Source organism: Panthera leo, chromosome A1 (genome assembly GCF_018350215.1).
Source record: "Panthera leo isolate Ple1 chromosome A1, P.leo_Ple1_pat1.1, whole genome shotgun sequence".
NCBI classification, from domain to species: Eukaryota; Metazoa; Chordata; class Mammalia; order Carnivora; family Felidae; genus Panthera; species Panthera leo.
Window position 1 is genome coordinate 101,001,054 of NC_056679.1, and position 22,273 is coordinate 101,023,326.

The 22,273-nt window shown below is 44.3% G+C and overlaps 1 protein-coding gene across 2 annotated transcripts in view; it reads left to right on the forward strand.

The window, feature by feature from the left end:
• Positions 1–4,376: 4,376 nt before the first annotated feature.
• Positions 4,377–22,273, forward strand: part of SNX24 (sorting nexin 24) — a 157,862-nt gene continuing 139,965 nt past the window's right edge. For both annotated transcript variants that reach the window (XR_006201223.1, XM_042933913.1), the window contains exon 1: positions 4,377–4,452. Coding sequence is in view for 1 of the 2 variants with exons in the window: in XM_042933913.1 (XP_042789847.1) it covers positions 4,393–4,452 (60 nt within the window). In the remaining variant the exon portion in view is untranslated. The remainder of the gene's footprint in view (positions 4,453–22,273) is intronic.

A 22,273-nucleotide genomic window follows, 5' to 3' on the forward strand; every position in this document is an offset into this window, starting at 1 on the left:
TGGTACACTGATTTATTAATGATTTTTTAGGATTCGCTGAAATATTCATTTGGTTTTTTTTCTTTGCTAATATGATGCTAAGAAATGCGTCAACGGATTTCCTAATGTTTAGGAAATCCACCAACATAACCACCTTTATGTTGCTGGGATAAATCTTATTTGGTCATGATGTATTAGTCTTATAATTGAGTGTTGAATATGTAATACATTCCTGATAGATTTTGGTCAAAACTTCTAATATAGTGGTGCCTGGCTGGTTCAGTCGTTAGAGCATTCAACTCTTGAACTCAGGTCAAAAACTAACATAAGTTGGTGTTTTAACTAGTTTATATTGCTAAAATATATTTCTACCCAGTATTATGTAAATATGGTATTTTTACTGTAAGAGTTTTATACCTGGATTCTAACAGAATTTTATTATTTTGGTTATGCAAATTTTTTGCTTTTGTTTAAAAAAATTTTTTTGAACATTTAATTTTGAGACACAGAGACAGAGTGTGAGCAGGGGAGGGGCAGAAAGAGAGAGAGACACAGAATCCAAAGCAGGCGCCAGGCTCTGAGCTGTCAGCACAGAGCCCGACGTGGGGCTCAAACTCCAGAACGGTGAGATCATGACCTGAGCTGAAGTCAGAGCTTAACCGACTGAGCCAGCCAGGTGCCTCATATTTTTTACTTTTATTAACAGATACTAACTGTTCAATGTCTTACATATGTATTTGCCATGTATTTTTATTAAGGTTCTGAGAAAAAATTTAGCTGGCTTGTCTCTGATCGTAGAGTAAGTCTAAAAATTATGTAGGAACAACAGGATAAAATAGTTGCCATGTTCTCTGTAGTGTTATTCTTTTCTCCCCTTCTTAGTGGTTACTCACAGAATTTGGTTAGAAATTTAGCCTGGGTGGCTCAGTCAGTTAATCATCGACTTGATTTAGGCTCAGGTCATGATCTCATAGTCCTGAGATCAAGCCTCACATCTGACTCCATTAAGATTCTCTCTTTTCCTCTCCCTCTGTCCCTCTTCTGGTCCCAATCATACTCTGTCTCTCCCTCTCCCCCTCACACCCCCCAAAAAAAGAAAGAAAGAAAAAGAAAAGAAATTTAGCTCTTTAAAAAAATTAAGGTCTTCTATTAGCTAGGAATTTCATAGTTACTTATTTTGTCTAAGCCTCAATTACGCCATCTATAATAACTGAAATAATAGCAATACCACTTATGGCTGAGCCGATAGACCCCAAGAACACACCCACATATTGGATTTTCAGCAAGGCAAAATTAAATTATACACAGCTATTAGAATACAGCAAATAGGTTTCACTTGGGCCATTCTGTCAGATCTTCATAGATCCACACATTTCTGCCTGTTCAGTTCAACAGGTAAACAGGTGAGTGATGCCAGACAAAAATGTATATGCCAGGTTACTAGCAGGCTTTGGGGTAGGAGAGTGTAGAAAGCATGCTAAAAGTTTGCTCAGCAATCTCTAGCACAAGGGTTTTATGATTGCATAATCCTGGGTTACATTAACCACTGAGACTTTTTTTTTTTAAAGATTCTATTTATTTATTCATTTATTTAGGGTTTATTCATTTTTCAGAGACAGAGAGACAGAGCATGAGTGGGGGAGGGGCAGAGAGAGGGGGAGACACAGAATCCAAAGTAGGTTCTAGGCTGTGACCTGTCAGCACAGAGCCCCACGTGGGGCTCAAACCCCCAAGCCATGAGATCGTGACCTGAGCTGACGTCGGATGCTTAACCGACCCAGCCACCCAAGTGCCCCTATTTTATTCATTTTTTTTAAACTTTAAAACTCATGATTTTTTTTCCATGTTGAGCCCAACATGGGGCTCAAACTCAAAACCCCGAGATCAAGAGTCCTATGCTTTTCTGACTGAGCCAACCTGGCACCTCACCATTATTATTCAAAAAGAAAAAAAAAAACAAGACAGGGGGTGCCTTGGGTGGCTCAGTCAGTTACGCATCCAACTCTTGATTTCGGCTCAGGTCATGAAGTCATGGTTCACGAGTTCGAGCCCAGTGTCGGGCTCTATGCTGACCGCACACAGCCTGCTTGGGATTCTGTCTCCGTCTCTCTCTCTCTGCCCTACCCCCTTCTCTCTCTCAAAATAAATAAAAACAAACTTAACAACAACAACAACAAAAGAAACACTACTTCTTAGTTCTTTAAAGTCCTACAGCAGATCACACCTCCTCATGGGGTTATCAGAAAGCTTAATACTGAGACAGGGTAGTTAATAGCATCTGCCATAGTACCTGCTGCATTCTGCTGCTTTTGTAGAGATTATTTAAATGCTTATGCAAGGCTTTCAAGAAAAATGTGCCAGGCAAAGTGCCAAGCAGGGGATAAAGAAAATATTTTTAAAGGTATATGCCCTAAAACCTACTGAGTGAGGCAGAGAAGTGAATCACAGAACACCCAGTGATAGTCACCAGAGGCTTAAGAGAACCTATAAGCCAGGCTCTGAACTCAGACAGCATGGTGTCCATAGAGCTGTTTCCCAACATGAGATGGTGCTGGCCAGCAGAAGAAAAGAGGAAGACGAGTCTGGTCACGGGGCACAGATTTCTGCTGAGGCATGGAGTTCTGAGGGGGGGGATGCTGGAGTCACAAGTGTGTGGGTCAGCACACAGGTCTTCAGATGAGGCTAATGAGGTTTTGTAGGTCCACATCAGGACATCTTTCTTTCTTTCTTTCTTTTTTTTTTTAACGTTTATTATTGAGAGAGAGAGACAGCATGAGCATGGGAGGGGCAGAAAGAGGGGAGACACAGAATTTGAAGCAGGCTCCAGGCTCTGAGCTGTCAGCCGAGATCATGACCTGAGCCAAAGTCTGACGCTTAACCTACTGAGCCACCCAGGCAACCCGCACATCAGCCAAGTTCTTAAAGGAAAGGGCCTGATGCTTTCTCTTTTCCCACGATTTAGGGGCTCAGGATAAACTTCAGAGCTTACCAAGTTGTAATGCCCCTGGCCTCCAGAGCAAACAGAGTTAGAAGCAGGTGTTTAGGGGCACTTGGCTGGCTCTGAGGATATAGAGTGTGGGACTCTTTGATCTGTGGGTTGACAATAGAGTGTGGGACTCTTTGATCTGTGGGTTGACAATAGAGTGTGGGACTTTTTGATCTCTGGGTTGTGAGGTTGAGAAGCTGATTGCCTGCAGCCCCAAAGCTCACTGGCTGGTCACTTCATAATGTGACCCACAAGTCACTTCCAAGTTTCTATTCTGCTCCATGCTTGCTTGCTTGCTTTCTTTCTTTCTTTCTTTCTTTCTTTCTTTCTTTTTTTACCGTTTATTTATTTTTAAGACAGCATGAGCAGGGCAAAGGCAGGGAGAGAGGGGGACACAGAATCCGAAGCAGGCTCCAGGCTCTGAGCTGTGAGCACAGAGCCGGGCGTGGGGCTGGAACCCACAAATTAAGAGATCATGACCTGAGCCAAAGGCAGACGCCTAACCGACTGGGCCACCCAGGCGCCCCTCCATGCTTTAATCTAAGGCAGAGTTTGCAAAGGTAATCTGCTAACATTTCATCTGTTAGGCACTTTCAGCTTATCTGGTCCTGGCCTGAAGAGCACATTCGGGCCCTCTCTTTTCTTTTCTTCCTTCTTCTCTTTTCTTCCTCGTGTGTGTGTGTCTGTCTTCTAGTTAAAAAGCCACAGATACTCAAAGGCAGTATTTTAGAATTGGACCTAGAAGCCAGAACGTGGGTGTCTGTGGCCCGCTGACTTTCAGGTTCAGTATTACAATACCATCCCCAGCTTCGCGGGCGAACTCAGAACGAGACGCTGACCTTGGACTCTAAGGCAAATAGAAAAGTCTGGGTAAAAAGTTGGGAGGGTTCGCTGCTGTTCCTGCCAGCCGAGAGTTAAAAACGAAAACCCAAGCATCCGAAACCAAACCCAGGAGCTCCATGCTTTTCTGTCGCCCGCGGTCCCGCCATCCGCTCGGGTGGCGTCTCGGGAACTGCAGACACAGCGCGGGCGGGCGCCCGAAGGACAGGGAGCGCCCGGGTGCGGCCCGGTCCCGGCGCCTGGCGCGGAGGCGCGCACACCCCTTTTCTGCAGACTCACAGGTTTGCAGGCCCCGCCTCCTCCGGGCCCAGCTCCGCTCCGCCGCCCTGCGGGCCCGGACCCGGGAGCCCAGAGCCCCGCGCCCTCCGCCGCGGGGGGCCCCCAGCTCCCCGCCCCGTGCCCCCAGGAGCGCGGCGCGCCAGTGGTGCGCCGGGGGCGGCGGCGGCTACGGCGGCGGCTCCCGGCCGGGCCGCGCAGCCTGTGGGTCCTGGGGGTGCAGGGCAGGGAGGCGGGGCGCTCGGCCGGGGGCGGAGCTGCGGCCGCGAGCCCGCCCCCCGCTCGCCCTCCGCCGGCCGGCTGGCGCGGCCATGGAGGTCTACATCCCGTCCTTTCGCTACGAGGAGAGCGACCTGGAGCGGGGATACACGGTAGGCGCGGGCCGCGGCCGGACAGGGCCCCCGAGCGGGGCCCGCGGCTGCTGCGCGCGGTGGTGCCCCCGGCCGCCGCCCGCCCTGCGCGGGGGGTCCCCGGGCTGCCCTCCCTTCCCTCGGGCCTGAGGCTGGGCTGCGCCCCGGCGCGGTTGTCAGGGAGACGGGGCCCCCTCCGCGGCGCGGCGGCCCCGATTCGCTCCCTTCCCCCTCCCGGCCCCGCTCCGGGCCTCGGGGCAGGAGCGCGGGGAGTCCAGCCCTCGTGCGCCGCGCTCGCCATTCTCCCCGCCGCTCGCCCTCTGCAGCCCGGGGTGGGCTGCGTTCGTGTCTGGCACGGCTGCCCCCTCTCCGCCCAGACAGGAGTGGCTTCGCGGCGGGTTGATGTCCGTTTCCAAGTTCCGTGGGTCCATTCAGATGGAGAACATGCTAATTAAAAAAAAAATCATTTGTAGAGATTTATTAAAGCCCGAGTGAGCACGTGTGTTGCTTTTAGATGGCTTCCAAAGTTTCCCCCCCCCCTCCTCGTTCTGCAGTGCCTTGAGATGGCATCATCAGGTACTTTCTGAGCACCTGTTCCGTACCTGAGACTGATCCCTGAGAACTGAGAAACAGGCCCCCTCATCTCAGGCGTGGAAGAGTGTGTCGGGAGGGTGAGGGAGGGCCTGGGACCTTTGGGTAACGAGTTCAGTAAGTAAACTGTGGGTGGTTGATTTCCCAGTGAACGTAGGCACCTTTATCTAGACCATCATTGCTAAAGGGAGAAATTCCTCATGCTGGTTGGACCTTGAAAAGAATTTTATTTCCAGTTGTTAAAGAGAAGGTAGGCAGAGAAGATTGCAGAGGGCAGCCTGAAAGGAGTGATCACATTATTCAGCTATAACTCACTCACTTGCTAAACACCAGTGACTTTCATTCGGCAGGCAAGGGTTTGAACCTTTCTCTCCTCTAAACATTCCTGGGTTTTGGTGACAGCCTATTTGGAACCTTGTGTGTTTTCATAGGGAGGATTAAATCTACCTCTCAAGGGAATTTTGAGAATTAAGAGCAGTGATTAAAAAAAAAAAAAGCAGGGAGTATGTGGGCTTTTAGGATTAAGTAGACCTCTGAGTTCAGGTGTCCCAAAAGAAGTACTCAGAGTGCCTTCTTTTGGGGAGGAAACTACAACTGGGGAGGGTGGGGGAGGGCAGAGCTGAGATCTGTTTGGCCATTATTTATATAAATAAGTCTTTACAATGAATTGACATTTGGTTAAATATTGTCTATTTTACTTAAAAAGGGCGGGGGTGGGTGGGAGATTGAATTTAAGCTTGAACGTATGCAAACCCTTTTCCTTAAAGCCTTGAAACCTGGGTTGTCTTTAATTCTTCCAGATAGGTCACTTCCCCCGTCAGCATCAACAGTCATGGAGGGCTTACCATCTTGGGGACATTCTTTAGGATCTGAAGATCATAGCCTGGTTGTTTGGTCATTTTTAGATGAAGGCGGTCTCAGTAATCCAAACTAAAGTTAGTTACTTCCCCAAAGAAGCACTTTCAAATCAACATTAAGGCTTTTTGGCCATTAGCGATTCTCTTCTCTTACTGCATCTGTGTTTTCCCACACTGTTTTCAAATACCTTTTCCTGACTTGTATTACTACCAGGCATGTGCCAGGTTGTGAATTAAATCGATTTGGAAGGAGCCCGTTTCTTGGTCAACTTGGCAGTGTGAAGGTTGCCTATGTGATGACAGTTGGCGTGCTTTTTAAAAGTTAACTTTTTACAAAAATCCCATCTCATTTAGACTGGTAACCATATTGTTAAGATACCACTGCAAGTGATTTTTTTTTCTCCCTCTATGAGTCTAGGAAGCAGCTATTGGATACTTTGTTCCCTCTGAGCAGCTATTTTGTAACTGCTCAGCAGTAACTCATTTAGCAAATATTAACTGAATGCCTGCTCCCTGTCTGTATTCTAGGTCCTGGGAATTTAGCAGCGGATAATATTTCGCCTTTAACAAACCCTCAGAATTTAAAAATACGATCGCAGGTTGCTCAACAAGAAACTTGTGAAATAATGGATACTTCGGAGTAAAGCACATCTTTTTACTCTAGTGATTATGTCTGTTTTAAATTTAAGAAATAGTGTGCTCAAACAAATTCAGTGATACGAGGTTCATTGTAGCGAAGTGTGGTTCTATCTCCTTGCTTCTAATCCCTTGCCCTAAAGACATAAAACGTGGGGGTGCTGTCTTAGAGACTTTTCTGTTTGCCCTGAAAACATGTTGCTTTTTTCCCCTTAGAATAAGTTGTAAGATTCATCCTACAACATGGATATCTTTCTGTGCCGATATGGATAGGTCTGTCTCCTCCTAGCTACTAGCAAAGGATCTTCCTCTTAAGGAATACTCCATCATTTGTTTACCCAGATCTCTTGTTCATGGCGACTGGCATTTGCTTCTAATTTTTAAAACATTTTTTTAAATGTTTATTTTGAGAAAGAGCAAGTGGGGTGGGGCAGAGAGAGAGAGAGACAGAGAGAGAGAGAGAATCCCAAGCACGCTTCACACTGTCAGCATGGAGCCTGATGCCATACAGGGGCTCGAACTCATGAACCATGAGGTCATGACCTGAGCTGATAACAAGAGTGGGACACTTAACCACCTGAGCCACCCAGGTGCTTGGACATTTGCTTCTAATTTTTAGCACCTGTGTCAAATGTTGGCCTGAGAAATCCCCATACATGCTTTTTTTATGCCTACTACTAGAATCTACCTAGAACCTTAACTAGAAGTGGTACTTCTGGGCTGTTTAAAGTTTTTATACATATTGCTCCATTGTTATTTAAAAAAAAAAAAAAGTAGGGGCGCCTGGGTGGCTCAGTTGGTTAAGCGACCGACTTCGGCTCAGGTCGCGATCTCGCGGTCCGTGAGTTCTAGCCCCGCGTCAGGCTCTGGGTCAGGCTCTGGGCTGATGGCTCAGAGCCTGGAGCCTGCTTCCGATTCTGTGTCTCCCTCTCTCTCTGCCCCTCCCCCGTTCATGCTCTGTCTCTCTCTGTCCCAAAAATAAAAAAAAGAAAAGAAAACGTTAAAAAAAAAAAGTATACAAACTTATGCTCCATGTACAAGGTAATTTACCTTTAAAGAGTGAAATTTTGCCCTTTGAGCACTTAAACATTTACTGTGGGCTTGCATGATGTCGAGAGGGGAATTGAAAGGTGCAGGGGTGTTGTTCCTTAGGGACTCTCAGCCGGGAGGGACAAGGTAGGAAAGGGCTAGGGTACCCTGGTGTTCGCGGGGCAGAGGGAGAGGGTACTTGTGCTCTGCCTTAGGGTGGTGTGCGGGGATGGGGCCGGCGGGGGGTGGGGGGGTTGCTGCTTAGGAACGCTGACTTTAGAAATCAGGTGAGGTTTTTGCTGACATTGTGAAGTCTAGAAGGAGGAATTGCAGGGCAGAAATCTCATCTTAAGGGCAAGGCATTTTAAGCTCCCCGATTTAAACAAACAAGCTGGGAGGAGGGGCGCTTGTAAATCATTTAAGTTTATAAAGAAGCCCGAGAGGATATTCTAACAAAATTCACATGCACTCAAGTAGTACTTCATCATAGCTTATTTGTTGGCTGGCTGTTCCCCTGCAAGTCTCTACACTTTTTAAGAGTCAGTGTCCGTCTCCACAGCTGTATTCCAGTACAGGGCCTATCACATAGTCAGAATTCAGTACATGTGCGCTGAGTAAATAACGAGTGATTGAGTCTTCTAATAGGAGAGGAACACCAGAAGAACAGTGATTATGAGGTGTGAAGCAGCTCACTGGGTGGGTGGGGGTCTGGGTGCAGACTGGAGTTTCTAGTAGCAGCAGGGATTCTGCAGGGTGACTCCTGACCCTCGAGAGAGGTGGGGAGAGACCAGCTCGGTAGCCTTGAGAGCTGTAAAGAACTGTGGACTTCAGCTCCAGACTTTGGGAAGTCATTGGAGGATTTTTAGGAAGGAAGTAAATACAGGATGATGAGCTTTGCATTTAGAAAGAGGACCCTGGAGCCTTAATCATTTAAGGAATGCTAGCAGAAGGACCAGAAAGGAGAGAGGGTGAGAGCCTGAACTAAAGGCATCTGGGAAGGGAAAGGGGAAAACGCCAATCTCCAGGGCCTGGCGACTGGACGTGAGGCAACAGTGGTGACTCCCATGGATGCCGTTGCTGTTGACCAAATCAGAGCAGAAGCAAGGAGGAAATTTCATTTGGGGCCGGACGTATTGAGGTTTTTGTGATTGATGAGGCTGCTTAGTTTTGGAGCTCAGGATAGAGGTCTGGGCTAGAAATACCGCTCTAGGTGGTCGTTCAGCCCAAAAGATGAAAAAGTATCAAAGTTGATGCTCTTCCCAGGAAGAGCATGTGGAAGGAAGAAAGATGGTGGACTGAAAGTAAACTCCTAGAGTCTGCCCGAGCAAAGACGTCTCAGCACTGCATCCTGAGGGAGGAGGGGGAAGGAAGCAAAGGGGTGGGAAGAGAGAGAACGGTAGGTGCTTTACCGCAAGGAGGGTGCTGGCGGTGGCTGAGTGGTCTTGTAAGGATGGAGGACAGTTCGTTGGATGTGGTGGTAAGCAGGTCCCCGGGGGCGGGGTGGGGGACCGTGTAGGCTGCTGTTTTCAGGTTTCAGATATGTTGTCGGTAAAAGTAGCAACACCAGAATTGCTACCTAGGTAGCAACACAAAAGTTGAATGTATTAGATTTCATTGTTTATAGCTGTGAAAAAAGGCATTGAATTAGATGGTTTTTCGAGTTTGCTTTAACTATATGTGACTGTGTTATGTGTGTCTGTGTTGTGGTTATACAAATCTTTTTCTTGGATTCTGGACTCTCACTGATGTACCTGATGTATCATGTTTTTTTTGTTTTTTTGTTTTTTTTTTTTTACTACATAAGGCAGCTTCATACATACATGATCATAATGTTGAGATATGTGTACGGAACATTACTGTTTTAATACTTTATGGAATAGGGGCATCCGGGTACTCAGTTAAGCGTCAGACTTCAGCTCAGCTCATGATCTCGCGGTTTGTAGGTTCAAGCCCCACATCAGGGTCTGTGCTGACAGCTCAGAGCCTGGAGCCTGGTTCAGATTCTATGTCTCCCTCCCTCACTGCTCCTCTGCCACTTGTGCTATCTCTCTCTCTTTCTCTCTCTCTCTCTCTTTCTCTCTCTCTCAAATTCATCTCAAAGATGAATAAACATTAAAAAATTGTTAGATGGACGCCTGGGTGGCTCAGTCGGTTAAATGCCCAACTTCGGCTCAGGTCACGATCTCACGGCTTGTGGGTTCAAGCCCCATGTAGGGCTCTGGGCTGACAGCTAGGATCCTGGAGCCTGCTTCTGTTTCTGGTTCTCCCTCTCTCTGTCCCTCCCCCGCTTGCGCGTGTACACTCTCTCAAAAATAAACGTTAAAAAATTTTAGAATACTTTATGGATTAAAATACAAAAAATAGAACAACATGAGGAATCCTTTACTCATTACTCACTTTCAGTATTTTAAATTATTACTTCATTTGTCGCCCCTTATTTTTCATTTTTTTAAAATTCTGGAATATTTTAAAACAAATCTAAGCTATAATTTCACCTGTAACCATTTCACTTAGGATATCCAACAAGTAAAGACTTAAAAAAAAAAACAAACCTATAACCAAAATGTCAGTATTGTCACACAATTATCGACACCTTAATATCATTCCAGTTCTCAATTCTTTTTGTTGTTGTTTAGCGTAACCCCAAAGCAGGTATTGCCTTGGAATTAACAGTGATCTGCAGGAAATATTTTTATTGCCATTTTGTGTTTGTGAAAATGAGAAGAAGTTGAATGAGGGCATCTGGCTATTCAGGAGTGGCCCTCCTCTCTGCTTTCACCTGGTGACGGAAAGGAACAAGTTGCAGATTTAAAAAAAAAAAAAAAAAAATTGTGTGTGCTTGACTTCCAGAGGAAGCCAGGGCGTTTCTTCAGGATATGGGCACTTTCCCCCCAGAATCTCGGAACAAATACCTCTCCTTTCATATCCTATTAGTCCCAGTTGGTTTTCAACCAATCCTGTTGCCGGGGGAGCTCTGTGAGCTGATTGGCTGAGACCACAGCCACCTGGACCAATCACCGTGGCAAGGCTACATTAAGTAGATGGAGTTAAAATAATAGGCCTTTCTGGAGCTGGGAATGAGGTCAGTCCCCTTCCTGCCACCTAACCCAGTAGGCACGGCAGTGGGAGAAGGTCAGAAGGACAGTGAGACCGCGACGTCCACCACAGTATCTCAAAGTCACTCATTATAAGCATCTATGATGAAGGAGGCTTCAGTGTAACAAGGACATAGCCGCCACAGTGCCTCATGCCCATAAATTCACAGCATCAGCAAACATTAAATATGTGCTGCATAATTAAACCAGGCACGGGTAGGGTATGTTCCTTACCCTTAAAGACAGGATATACAATTGTGAAAATATTCTTGAACGTTAGCCAACACAATACTACCTTAAGAATCAAAATAGGGCACAAGAGGATTGAATTCTGCAAGTATGGTGCTTAGAAATTTGGGGACAGAAGTTTATTTTCCTTGGGCTAGAAATACATTTTAATCTTTTTTTTGTTTTGAATAGTTTTCATTTTGTAATTTATATATTTTTTAATTTTATTTTAGTATACTAATATTTTAGAGAGTGTGCAAGCAGAGAGAGAGAACCTCAAATGGGCTCCATGCTCTGCCCAACTCGGGGCTCGATCCCACCACCCTGAAATCATGACCTGAGCAAAATCGAGAGTCTGTCAACTGACTGAGCTACCTAGGTGCCCCGTAATTTATATGTTTTTTTTTATTAAAATAAAAAAACACATTTATTTATTTTTGAGATGGGGGGAGGGGCAGAGAGAGAGGGAGACACAGAATCTGAAGCAGGTTCCAGGCTCTGAGCTGTCAGCACAGAGCCAGACGCGAGGCTTGAACCCACAAGCTGTGAGATAGATCATGACCTGAGCTGAAGTCGGACGCTCATCCGACTGAGTCATCCAGGCGCTCCATATGTGTTTTTTAAAATAAACTTCTAATTGTAAAATAATTTTAGATTTACAGCAAAGTTACAAAGTTAAAAAATGCAAGTACCTGTATACCCCTCACCCAGTTTCCCTCGTTGGCATCCTGTATCACCATGGTAATGTCAAAACAAGGAAACTAGCATTGGTATATTACTATTAACTAAGCTCCAGACTTTATTTGCATTTCACCAGTTTTTCCACTAATGTCCAATCCAGGATATCATGTTGCATTTAGTTTTGTCTGATGTGATGTGAAAGTAAGTTAGTAGTCCACATTACAGCACACTGTCTCAAAAATGAGGCGTGTGTGTCATTAGAAACGAACCTGTATGGATCAAATCAAATTTTAGCTGTTTTAGTTGCTTTATGTGTAACTTTTACCATTTGGCAAAAAGCCTACTTGTTCTGTTCCAACAGTTTGTGACAGAGGCTGTCACAGCCTAACGGTGAAAGGCTCAGGCTAGAGACTCATGCTGTCTGCATTCAAATTTTCCCTCTAACATTTAGCTTGAAGTCTGACTTTGGACAAGTCACTTCATCCCCTGTGCTTTATTTTCCTCATCTGTAAAAGAGAATACCTTGTAGAGTGGTTTGAGGCTCAAATGACATAATTCTTGCAAAGTGCAAGGAATAACGTATCAAGCTATGTTTATAATTTATTCTTAATAGTAGGGACTGCCTTGAAGTTAACTTTTTTTTTTTTTTTAAGCTCTTTAATATCAATGAATAATGTAAACAAAAGTCCAGGAGAAATAGTCATCTGCTATATAAAATAAAATCTTTGCAAATACTCTGAAGTACTTCAGAAGTAACACCATGGATTCATTTCATATTCTTAGTACAACTTTCAAACTGTGTGATCAATTCAGGTTTTGTTTTCTAGCCTTATTTACTGCCTATGTTTTGTTTTGTTTTTTTTTTTTCCAAGATGCTACATAAGTGATTAGGATATATTTTAGAGGGCCTAGAGATACATGCTTCTCACCTCCTCTTTTCTACCCCACTCCCAGCACCCCTGCAAAACACTGGGGCCATCAGGCTCACACCTTGCATTCTTATGCTGGTTTTCCAGGTTCTTATTCAGATTTTCAATGCAATTTTCTGTTATTTTGCTTTGAATATGCTTTTTCTGTTTTAATTTCCTGTTGTCTTGCCCCCCTCCCTTTTTTGTTATGAAAAATTCCAACATATAGAGCAGTGAAGAAAATGATGCCTTTACTAAGCTTTTAAAATAATGAGCTTACAGCCAGCTTCGTTTCCCCTCACATTCTCCCCTCTTTCATTGTGAATCAAATCTCAGACCTGTCTCTGAGTATTTCCAGCATGTATGTCTAAAAAACGAAGATTCCCCTTTAAAAATATAATCCTAATATAATTATCAGACACTTTAAAAATGAACAGTAAAAAAAAAGCAGCAATTCTTCTATTATCATAAGTATCAATTCATTTTTACATTTTCTTTATTTTCCCAAGCATGTTCTTTTTTTAAATGTAGTTTGTTTGAATTTGATTGAAACTAGGTCCATATCATGTGATTGCTTAGTATGTGTCCTTAATCTTTTTTAATCTGTAGGCTCTTTTAAACAGTTCTGGGTTTGTTTTTTTTTTAATTTGTTTGTTTTGAGGGATACCCAGAGCAAGTTGGGGAGGGGCAGAGAAAGAGAATCCCAAGCAGTCTCCTTACTGTCAGTACGGAGGCCCCAACCAGGGCTTGAACCCCACGAAGCCTTAAGACCATGACCTGAGCAGAAACCAAGAGTCGGAAACTCAACTGACTGAGCCCCTCAGGTGCCCCTTAATCTCTAAGTTCTTTTACCATCTCGTTCTCTTTCTCTTTTTTCTTTTACAATTATTTTGTTGTATAAGCTGTGACATTTGTCCCATAGAGTTTTCCCCACTGAATTTTGCTGATTACATCCCTATGATACCTTTTTCATTTGCTTACGTCATGAAAAGGCAGAGGCTGGGTCATTTTCAGCTTTGATTTGTGATGCTAGCAGCCCTTGAAGAGCATTGCCTAGATCTCTTAATCCCTTAGTGGTTGCTAAGTATTGATAGTTTAATTTTATCGTTCTTCCTTCATTTATTGACTTGAATACATGTGTACAAAGAAACTTTGCCTCGTAACTTGGTTACCCTGAGGTGTAGTTTTTCCAGGAAAAGCAGGATAAATGCCTGCTTCTTTCTTTTATTATTTATTTTTCAAAACCATAAGTTGGCTGCCTCAAAGATCACAAATTAAAGGTTTTCAGAGAGGCTGTCTTTAAAAAAATTAGTATTGTTATGAATTTGTGGATATTCGCATATTCGATACAATGTAGTCCCTTGCATTTATGATTCTGATATACTTTTTGCCCCTCTTTGGCCATCTTTCAAGTTTGGTTTCTTTGTAACGTTTTATTTATTTTGAGAGAGAGAGAGAGAGCACGAGCTGGAGAGGGGGTGGAACAGGGAGAGCAGGCCAGAAAATCTAAAGCAGCCTTTGTGCTGACAGAAGCAAGCCCCATGCAGGGCTCAAACCCACGAACTGCGAGATCATGACCCAAGTGAGCCAAGGTCAGACGCTTAACTGACTAAGCCACCCAGGCCCCCCTCAAAAGTTTGGCATTTTCAAATTGGGTGCTGTGTCACTGACACAATCTTAGTGGTGTTTGATCACTTCCTTGCTTCCTAACAAGGTATTCAGGGTACATCTTTTACCTTTCCTGCTCCAGGTCTGGAATTAGGGTTTTCCCTAAAGACCTCTGGTTGCTTGTATTGAGAAATGCTATTTAGAGACCATGAGCTGGGCACAGGGTTTGTGAAGGTTTCGAGATCACTTCGGTGGTCACAGCAGAGGAATTTTTTTAAGTTGAGGCCAACAGGAATTTTTATCTTGATCTTTTATCTTCAGTGGTGTCTTTTGTCTCACATCGAAAATCTCAGTACTTTAAATGCTGAGCTTGATGGAATTGGAATATCATGATTAGCAGTTTAGTTTGTCTCACATTATACACATCAGCACAGAGCCGGATGCTGGGCTCAGACACATACATTGTGAGATCAAGAGTCGGGTGCTTAACAGACTGTGTCACCCAGCCTCCACCTTAGGGCTTTTTTTTTTAGAAACTGATTTTGTTTTATACCTGTGTAAAGTATGTACTGCCTTAGGTTTATCTGCTGAAACTGGCTTCTTTTTATGTTCCCTTCATTCTGCTCTCTTCCTCTCCCTTTGATGACCATTAAAAAAAAAAAAAGTTGTTTATCTTTCCATTAAAAAAATATAAACAAATACAGGTACATTTTTGTACCCTTAGATGAAACTGTGGTCTAAAATTAAACAGTAGTGTATTAAAACATTTTTTTCCACCTGCTTTTTTTTTTCTTTTAACCTAACAATATACCTGTAGTTCACCCCCCCACGGGCATATTTAAAGATGCCACCTCCTCGGGGCGCCTGGGTGGCTTAGTCGGTTGAGCGTCCGACTTCAGCTCAGGTCACGATCTCACGGTCCGTTAGTTCGAGCCCCGCGTCGGGCTCTGGGCTGATGGCTCAGAGCCTGGAGCCTGCTTCCGATTCTGTGTCTCCCTCTCTCTCTGCCCCTCCCCCATTCATGCTCTGTCTCTCTCTGTCTAAAAAATAATTAAACATTAAAAAAAAAAAATTAAAGATGCCACCTCCTTTTCAATAGCTCAGTTGTTTTCCATTTTTGGCCGCAGTCATTAGCCTTGTGCATATGAGTTTTTGTATTTTTGTCAGGGCATCTTTAGGATAGATTCCTAGCAGTGGGTTACTGGATCAAAAGGTACATGCCTATTTAATTTTGCTAGACATTGTCAAATCCCCTTCCTTAAGGATTGTGTTATTTTGCATTCCTATAGCAGTTTATGAAATTATGTGTTTCCTCACAAGCTTGCCAGCTGAATGTGTTGTCAGGCCCTTGGGTGTTTGCCAATCTGATAGGTAAGCAGTGGTATTTCAGTATACACTCTTTGTAATTTGCTGGCTCAATGGCTGATGACTAGTTTGGGCATGTTTGAAACATGCTAGTGTTCCTTGTGGTTGCTTTTCTCTTCTTTCTTTCTTTCTTTCTTTCTTTCTTTCTTTCTTTCTTTCTTTCTTTCTTTCTTTTTGAAGTAGGTATTGGGTGGGTGGGTATTTGAAATAAACTATTGTCCCCTTGTTGATTTTTATTAAAAAGGCAAATGACTTAGGTTTTCACCCTATAATTCTCACTCGAGGGAAGAATCAGTGTGTAAGTTGAGTCCTACCAGACGCCTTTCCTTAGTTCTTTGCATTTAGGCATTTAGAAGTTGTTTGAGAAACTAGAAGCTTCTCTCTCCTCTTCACCCTCACCCTTCTGTCTACCTTGCTAGTGGATGGATATTGTTCTTACTGTCAGGATTACACAAGGCAGGTAGAGAAAACACTCATTCACGTGATTATGTATTATGTGCTTAGGTCTCCCAGGCATTGTACTAGTGTTGTGGGCTCAGGGGCAACTGATCTGAATGCTTGCTCAGGAAGGATGAGTGGAAGTTTGCCAGTTTGGGCAAGGGAAGATCATTTCCGGTTCTGGTTCCAGGCAGCACGTGGTGAAGGGTAGGAAGTACTGGGAGTCAGTAAGGAGGGGTAGGTAGTGGGGGTAGAACACGAGTTTGGAGTTTGGGTTGAGTGGTTAGTGGGACTGTGGATACTTAGAATTTTATCCTGGAAGCAGCTGTAAATAATGAACATGTTGGTTGGTTGCTTGGTTGGTTTGTAAGAGAATAAAGACATCAGAGGTACAAAATGACCGAAACATATGCAAAGATAGTCACTCTCACCAGTAATTAAAGAAAAGCAAAGTAAAACAGACTTTTAAAAAGTGAATAGGCAAGGGACTCCTGGCTGGCTCAGTGGATAGAGCATGTGACTCTTGATCTCAGGGTTGTGAGTTCAGGTCCCATGTTGGGCATAGAGCATACTGAAAAAAAAAAAAAAATGAATAGGTAAAATGAAAATGATAAAAACCAGTACTGATGGGAATGGGGCTGAGGGGGGACAGGTTCTCTAACACCCTGTTGGTGAGACTGTAACTGGGAAGATGTATTTTGGAAGCCAATTTGGCAATATTTATTAAATTTTTTTTTTTTAACGTTTATTTTATTTTTGAGACAGGGAGAGACAGAGCATGAACGGGGGAGGGTCAGAGAGAGGGAGATACAGAACCTGAAACAGGCTCCGGGCTCTGAGCTGTCAGCACAGAGCCCGACGTGGGCTCGAACTCATGGACCACGAGATCATGACCTGAGCTGAAGTCGGCTGCTTAACCGACTGAGCCACCCAGGCGCCCCTTGGCAATATTTATTAAAGAAAATGTATACTCTTAGTCTTAACCTTTCCCATTCTTTGGTCTCTACCCACAAATGCACAAAGGTAGACACATGAAGCTATTCCTTGTAACATTGTTTATAATGTCAAGAAAATATGGCAACTAATCGTTTGTTTAACAAATGTTTATTGACAGCCAGCCGTGTGGCTTGATTGGCCACTAATTGATTAGGCCACTAATCTGCCTGTTGGAGATAGAGCAGTGAACAGAGCAGTGAAGTGTCCCCTCAAGGAGCTTACATTCTAGTTGGATGGGTGGAGAGGGTCAGACATAGACCTGACAAGTACATTATACATAATATCTCAGATAGTGATAAGTGCCACTGATCCAAATATACATGGGAAGGGGAGTAAAGAGTACTGAGAAGCCCTCCCTGGGAGAATAACAGTAGAACTGAGCCCGGAGGTTGATGAGGGGTGAGTCATGAGGTAATCTAGGGGAAGAGTGTTTCGGGCAGAGGGAACAGCATGTGCACCAAGGGCATGAGATAGGAATGTGCCCCCTGTGTTTTAGGAATAGAAATGAGTCCAGGGCAGTTGGACTGAATCAGAGAATAGAGGGTGGTCCGAGATGAGGCCACAGGTAATATGGTAGAGGGACAATGTGAGGTAGACTGGCGGGTGGCGAGGACTGAGCTGGTAGGCCCGGTAGGCACTGAGAAGACTTCTACTTTCAGAGATGGGAAGCAGGAGTAATGAGGTTTAGTAAGTATTGGCCACCAGCCATGTGCCGGGCCCTCTTTGAGACGCTGAGGACACGGTGAAGAAAACACATGGAAATCCCTGCCCTTATGTGGTGGTGACAGGAGTTGTTTTAAAAGGATCAGTATCGTGGCACCTAGGTGGCTTAGTTGGCTCAGGTCATGATCTCATGGTTTGTGAGTTTGAGCTCTGCCTCGGGATTTATGCTGACAGCTCAGAGCCTGGAGCTTTGGATTCTGTGTTTCCCTCCCATCCACCCCGCCCCCGCTCTCTGTCCCTCCCCTCCTCAAGCTCTGTCTCTCTGTCAAAAATAAATAAACATTAAAAAAAAAAAAAAGATCATTCTCATTTTGGTGAGTACAGACTCTAGGAGTATTGGGTGTAGCCACAAAGCTCAATTAACAAGCTATTGTACTTTCCTGGGTAAAAGATGATGATGGCTGAGAACAGTTCTATAAGTAGACATAGTGGAAGAAGGTTGCATTGTGGGTAGATTTCTGCTCATGGAGCCGGTGGGATTCACTGATGGATTGGATTTGGAGTGTGAGAAAAAAAGACCCAATAGGAGGACTACTGAAATGAAGAATTTGGGTTGAGCAGATTTTGGAGGAAAGATCAGAAATCCTATTTTGGACATGCTCAATTTGAAATGTGTGACCAAATATCTGGGTGCCCTGTGCCCCAGTCAGCTTGACACATAACAGTAACCATCACAAACCTACCCTTTGTCACGTGGACACGCCTGCACATCTCCTCACACCATACCTAAGCTACAAATAAAAACACTGACAAGGTCGTAGTTCTGCCCAGCAAGATACAACTCTCTAGTGTGCAACTGAAAACACGTGAACCCCTTACCCCGAAGAGGTGATGAATCCTGAGTCATGTGTACTCTTCTCCTTGATATCCCCTAAGTTAAATACTATGATGTTAAGTTAGCACTCCTTAAATTCTGCAATATGAAGTCATTACCTCTTATGTTCCATGATAAAGTGATGAGAGGGAAGAAAAAGATACCTGCTTTACATATGTTAATAGGTGAGCACATAAACGTACTGAAGACAAAATAAGGAGGGAATATTTTGACAATTCCAGTCCTCATTTCTGTGACCTATCACATGGTCATGGCTGGTATTTATAACTACTTTCTTTGGCTGCTCACTCTGTATTCCCTTTGTCTTCAGTGAACACCTCAGCTGGTTGTGGTTCTTTACCATGTAGGGTGACTCAGATCTTTATTCCTGAGGGGTTTGACCATTAGTAGTCCTTTTTGAATTGAGTCATTGTAGCTTTCCATGGACTTTAATCACAGGGCATCTTACTACTAAGAGACACCATTAAGGATCTCCTCCTATCCTACATTTGATCTTCCTTGTCTCCACTGTGGTCCCCTTTCCCCTTGCTAGTCAGGATCAGTCACCCCAGCCAGCACAGTCATCCCCTCCCTTGCTTGTTGATTCGGAGACACAAGGAGCTCAAAGTGGCCATGTGGCAGTCTTAGCTTCCAGTTCAGTAGAATTGCTGTGTCTCCTTGTGGAAGCATTCATCTTTGTGGAACTAAGACCTCCAGGCCAACAAAGCATAAAGTCACAGAGACTGGAAGCAATAATTTTGGGCACCTAGGGGTAATAATGAGTGATGTCACTCCCATTTCTATGCCTTGATTCCTAGAACTGCGAATTCTGGTTATGGGGACACAGCATCAGGTACTGGACACTGATTCAGGCCATATACGGCCACTTAGAGAACTTTGTCCCAAACCTGCAAGGTGTGGCCGCCCAGCTGGCACTGTAACCGAGTGTGTAAAAGGCCATGCCACCATTCTTTCCAGCCACCTGCTTGAAGACAGTGGGGAACATGATCATACCAGTGAATTCCATGTTTATGGACCCACTGCATCATTTTGTTTACTGTGAAATGAGCCACTTGATCAGAGCAGTGCTGTGGAATACCACGGTCATGGATAAGGAATTCCGTAAGTCCAAGAATGGTAGTTGTAGCAAAAGCATTGCACACGGGGAAGGCAAATCCTTATCCAGAATAAATGTCTATTTCAGCGAGAACCAGACACTGTCCCTTCTACAATGGAAGTGTAACCAATGTAATCAGCCTCCTCCTGTGGTGCCAGATTGGAGGTGCAGAACTGGCCTCTACTGTTGGCAGATTGGGCACTCAGTGGTGGTCATACCCAGACTGGACTCACAAAGTGGAAGTCCATGTTGCTGAACCCGTGCATAACCTACATTCCTGTCCCCGTGGCCATTTTGTGAGCCCATTGGGCAATGACAGAAGTGACTGGGGAGAGAGCCTGACTGGCATCTGCAGAACAAGTGATCCTATCTACTTGATTGCTAAAATCCTCCTTTGCTGCAGTCACTAGTGATGAGCGTTCCCATGAGACACAAAAAAGTTTCACATGTTCCTCCTCCCTTCCCCTTCCCCTTCCCTTTCTCTTCCTCCTCCTCCTCTTCCTCTTCCTACTCCTTTGTTGCCTCCTCCTTCTTCTTCTTCTGCCTATTCAGAGAGGTCTGTCAAGGTAACCTCATCTTCCCCTTTCCTCAGAGCCAGTTTTCTAGTCATGTTCTTTGCACTTCCCTGACCATCCAGCCAAACTATTGACCATAGCCCATGCATCAGTATCTAATCACACATCTGACTGCTTCTCCTTTTCAGCCAAGTGAACTGCTAGGTGCATTGCTTGAAATCTGCCCCCAGGGAGGGTTTCCCTTGACTCTTGTCCTTCCTAGCTGTCCCAGAGAGGGACTAGATGGCCCAGGTGTACATTCACAGGAGGTGCTTGCATATGGTACAGACTCCTCCATCGACCAGGTCCTTCCTCTGTCAACTAATTCTGGGGAACTCCTCATGAGGCCACAGGTGCAGGCTGGAGAGGGAAGCTAGTGCGGCAGGAGTGGGGGCCAGGGGCACTTCTTCACATAACTTGTGCCTTCAGGACCGGCTTGGGCTTGATCATGCATATGCCATTTTAATTTGGTAACCGAGTGTTGCTGTGCCCAGCTTTATAGCTTGGTGGGTCAGATAACACCCACTTCGTGAAGGGCAGCTCAGATCGCCTGGTAACTTGGTAGTCTCTTGTCAAGCCTCCAGTCCCTCCTAAGGTGCAATAGCAAGCCAAGAACTCTGTCTCAAAAGGAAAGTAGCTATTCATGGAGGATGGCCAGGGTTTTGCTCTAACTTCCTAAGGACCTGTGCTGTCGTTCACTTGTGGAGGCCTGCCAGAGGCTCAAAACAACATCCCTATCGGCTTCTGCCACTTCATGCACTATGGGATCTGGTGGATCATATTGACCCATGTGGCAAAGCACTTTGCACAGCACTGTGGACCTCTTGCAGATCCTTCTCTTGTTCTGGACCCTAGTCGAAAGCATTAGCTCTTCGGGTCATTTGGTAAAGGGGTTGGAATAACACACTCAGAGTAAGTTGCCTCCAGAATCAAAGGAGGCCCACCACATTATAATTTTTTTAAATGTTTATTTATTTTTGAGAGAGAGAGAGAGAGAGATTGAGAATCCAAATTGGGCTTCAGGCTCTGAGCTGTCAGCACAGAGCCCAACGTGGGGCTCGAATTCACAGACTGTGAGATCCTGACGTGAGCCGAAGTTGGACGCTTAACCGACTGAGCCACTCAGGCACTCCTAGGCCAACCATCATAGGGGTCAATCTGCTTTGCTCAGTCTGTAGGTTGAAATATTAATCTCACCCAAAACCACTTCACAGAAACACAGACAACAATGTTTGACCAAATATCTGGGCACCCCACGGTAGAATTCACCATCACACTTCCTTTTAAAATTGAAAGAACCACTTCATCAATAAACATGGTAGTGTTTTTCTTTCTTTTGTTTTAGTTCAGATGTGTGTGACACGAGAAAACACACTTTAATATTTTAGGATCTGATATTTACGGTAAACTATGTTTAGTGCTTTCTTGCTCTTGGAAGGTTCTTTCCTTCAGATGCATACCCGTGGAAGGTTTGCACCTCCATTTCCCAAACGTGATCGTAGTGCAGGGAATAAAATTTTGTAGAAAAGGCCTGCTTTCCTTGTTTATTATTAGTGGACAATTAGATCTCATTGTCAGTAAAAATTGATGGCGGCAGCTTCCAAATTATCGAGCCTGTGCTAATAAATGCAACAGTTGTTCATAATTTGGTGGCAAATGACCTTTAAATGTAGATGTTTACGCAGGCTGTCCTTGGGGAACAATTTAACTTCCAAATGACACCCATGAGTACTAGTTATCATTTAAATATGCTTCCTTTTGTCAATAACAGAATAACAAATACTGGTTAGATTTCTAATGTTGATTCAGATACTAGGGAACCTGCTGAATAAATTAGTGTACATTTGATTTATATTGACCAAAATTTTTTACACTGCTGTGTTACAGGTCAAGGTGGCATGCATTTAAATGCATTGTAGAGCAGAGGTCATGCTTGACTGACACGAATGCTTACACTGTTTTTAATTAACTTTTAAATATTATCCTAAAATTCCTTCTCAAATACCAATTATTAGGAACAGGAGTGAAATTAACTTAGTCAAGAGAAACCTTATTTTAAAAGTCAATAACCCTGATCTTTCCCATAAAAATTACTGGAGTAAATTATTGCTACATTTTTACCTTATAATTTGTAAAGAAATCAGATGCGCTTTTTTTTTGCATCGCAGACTCTGAATTCATGGTGGGTTTTACACGGGTAAT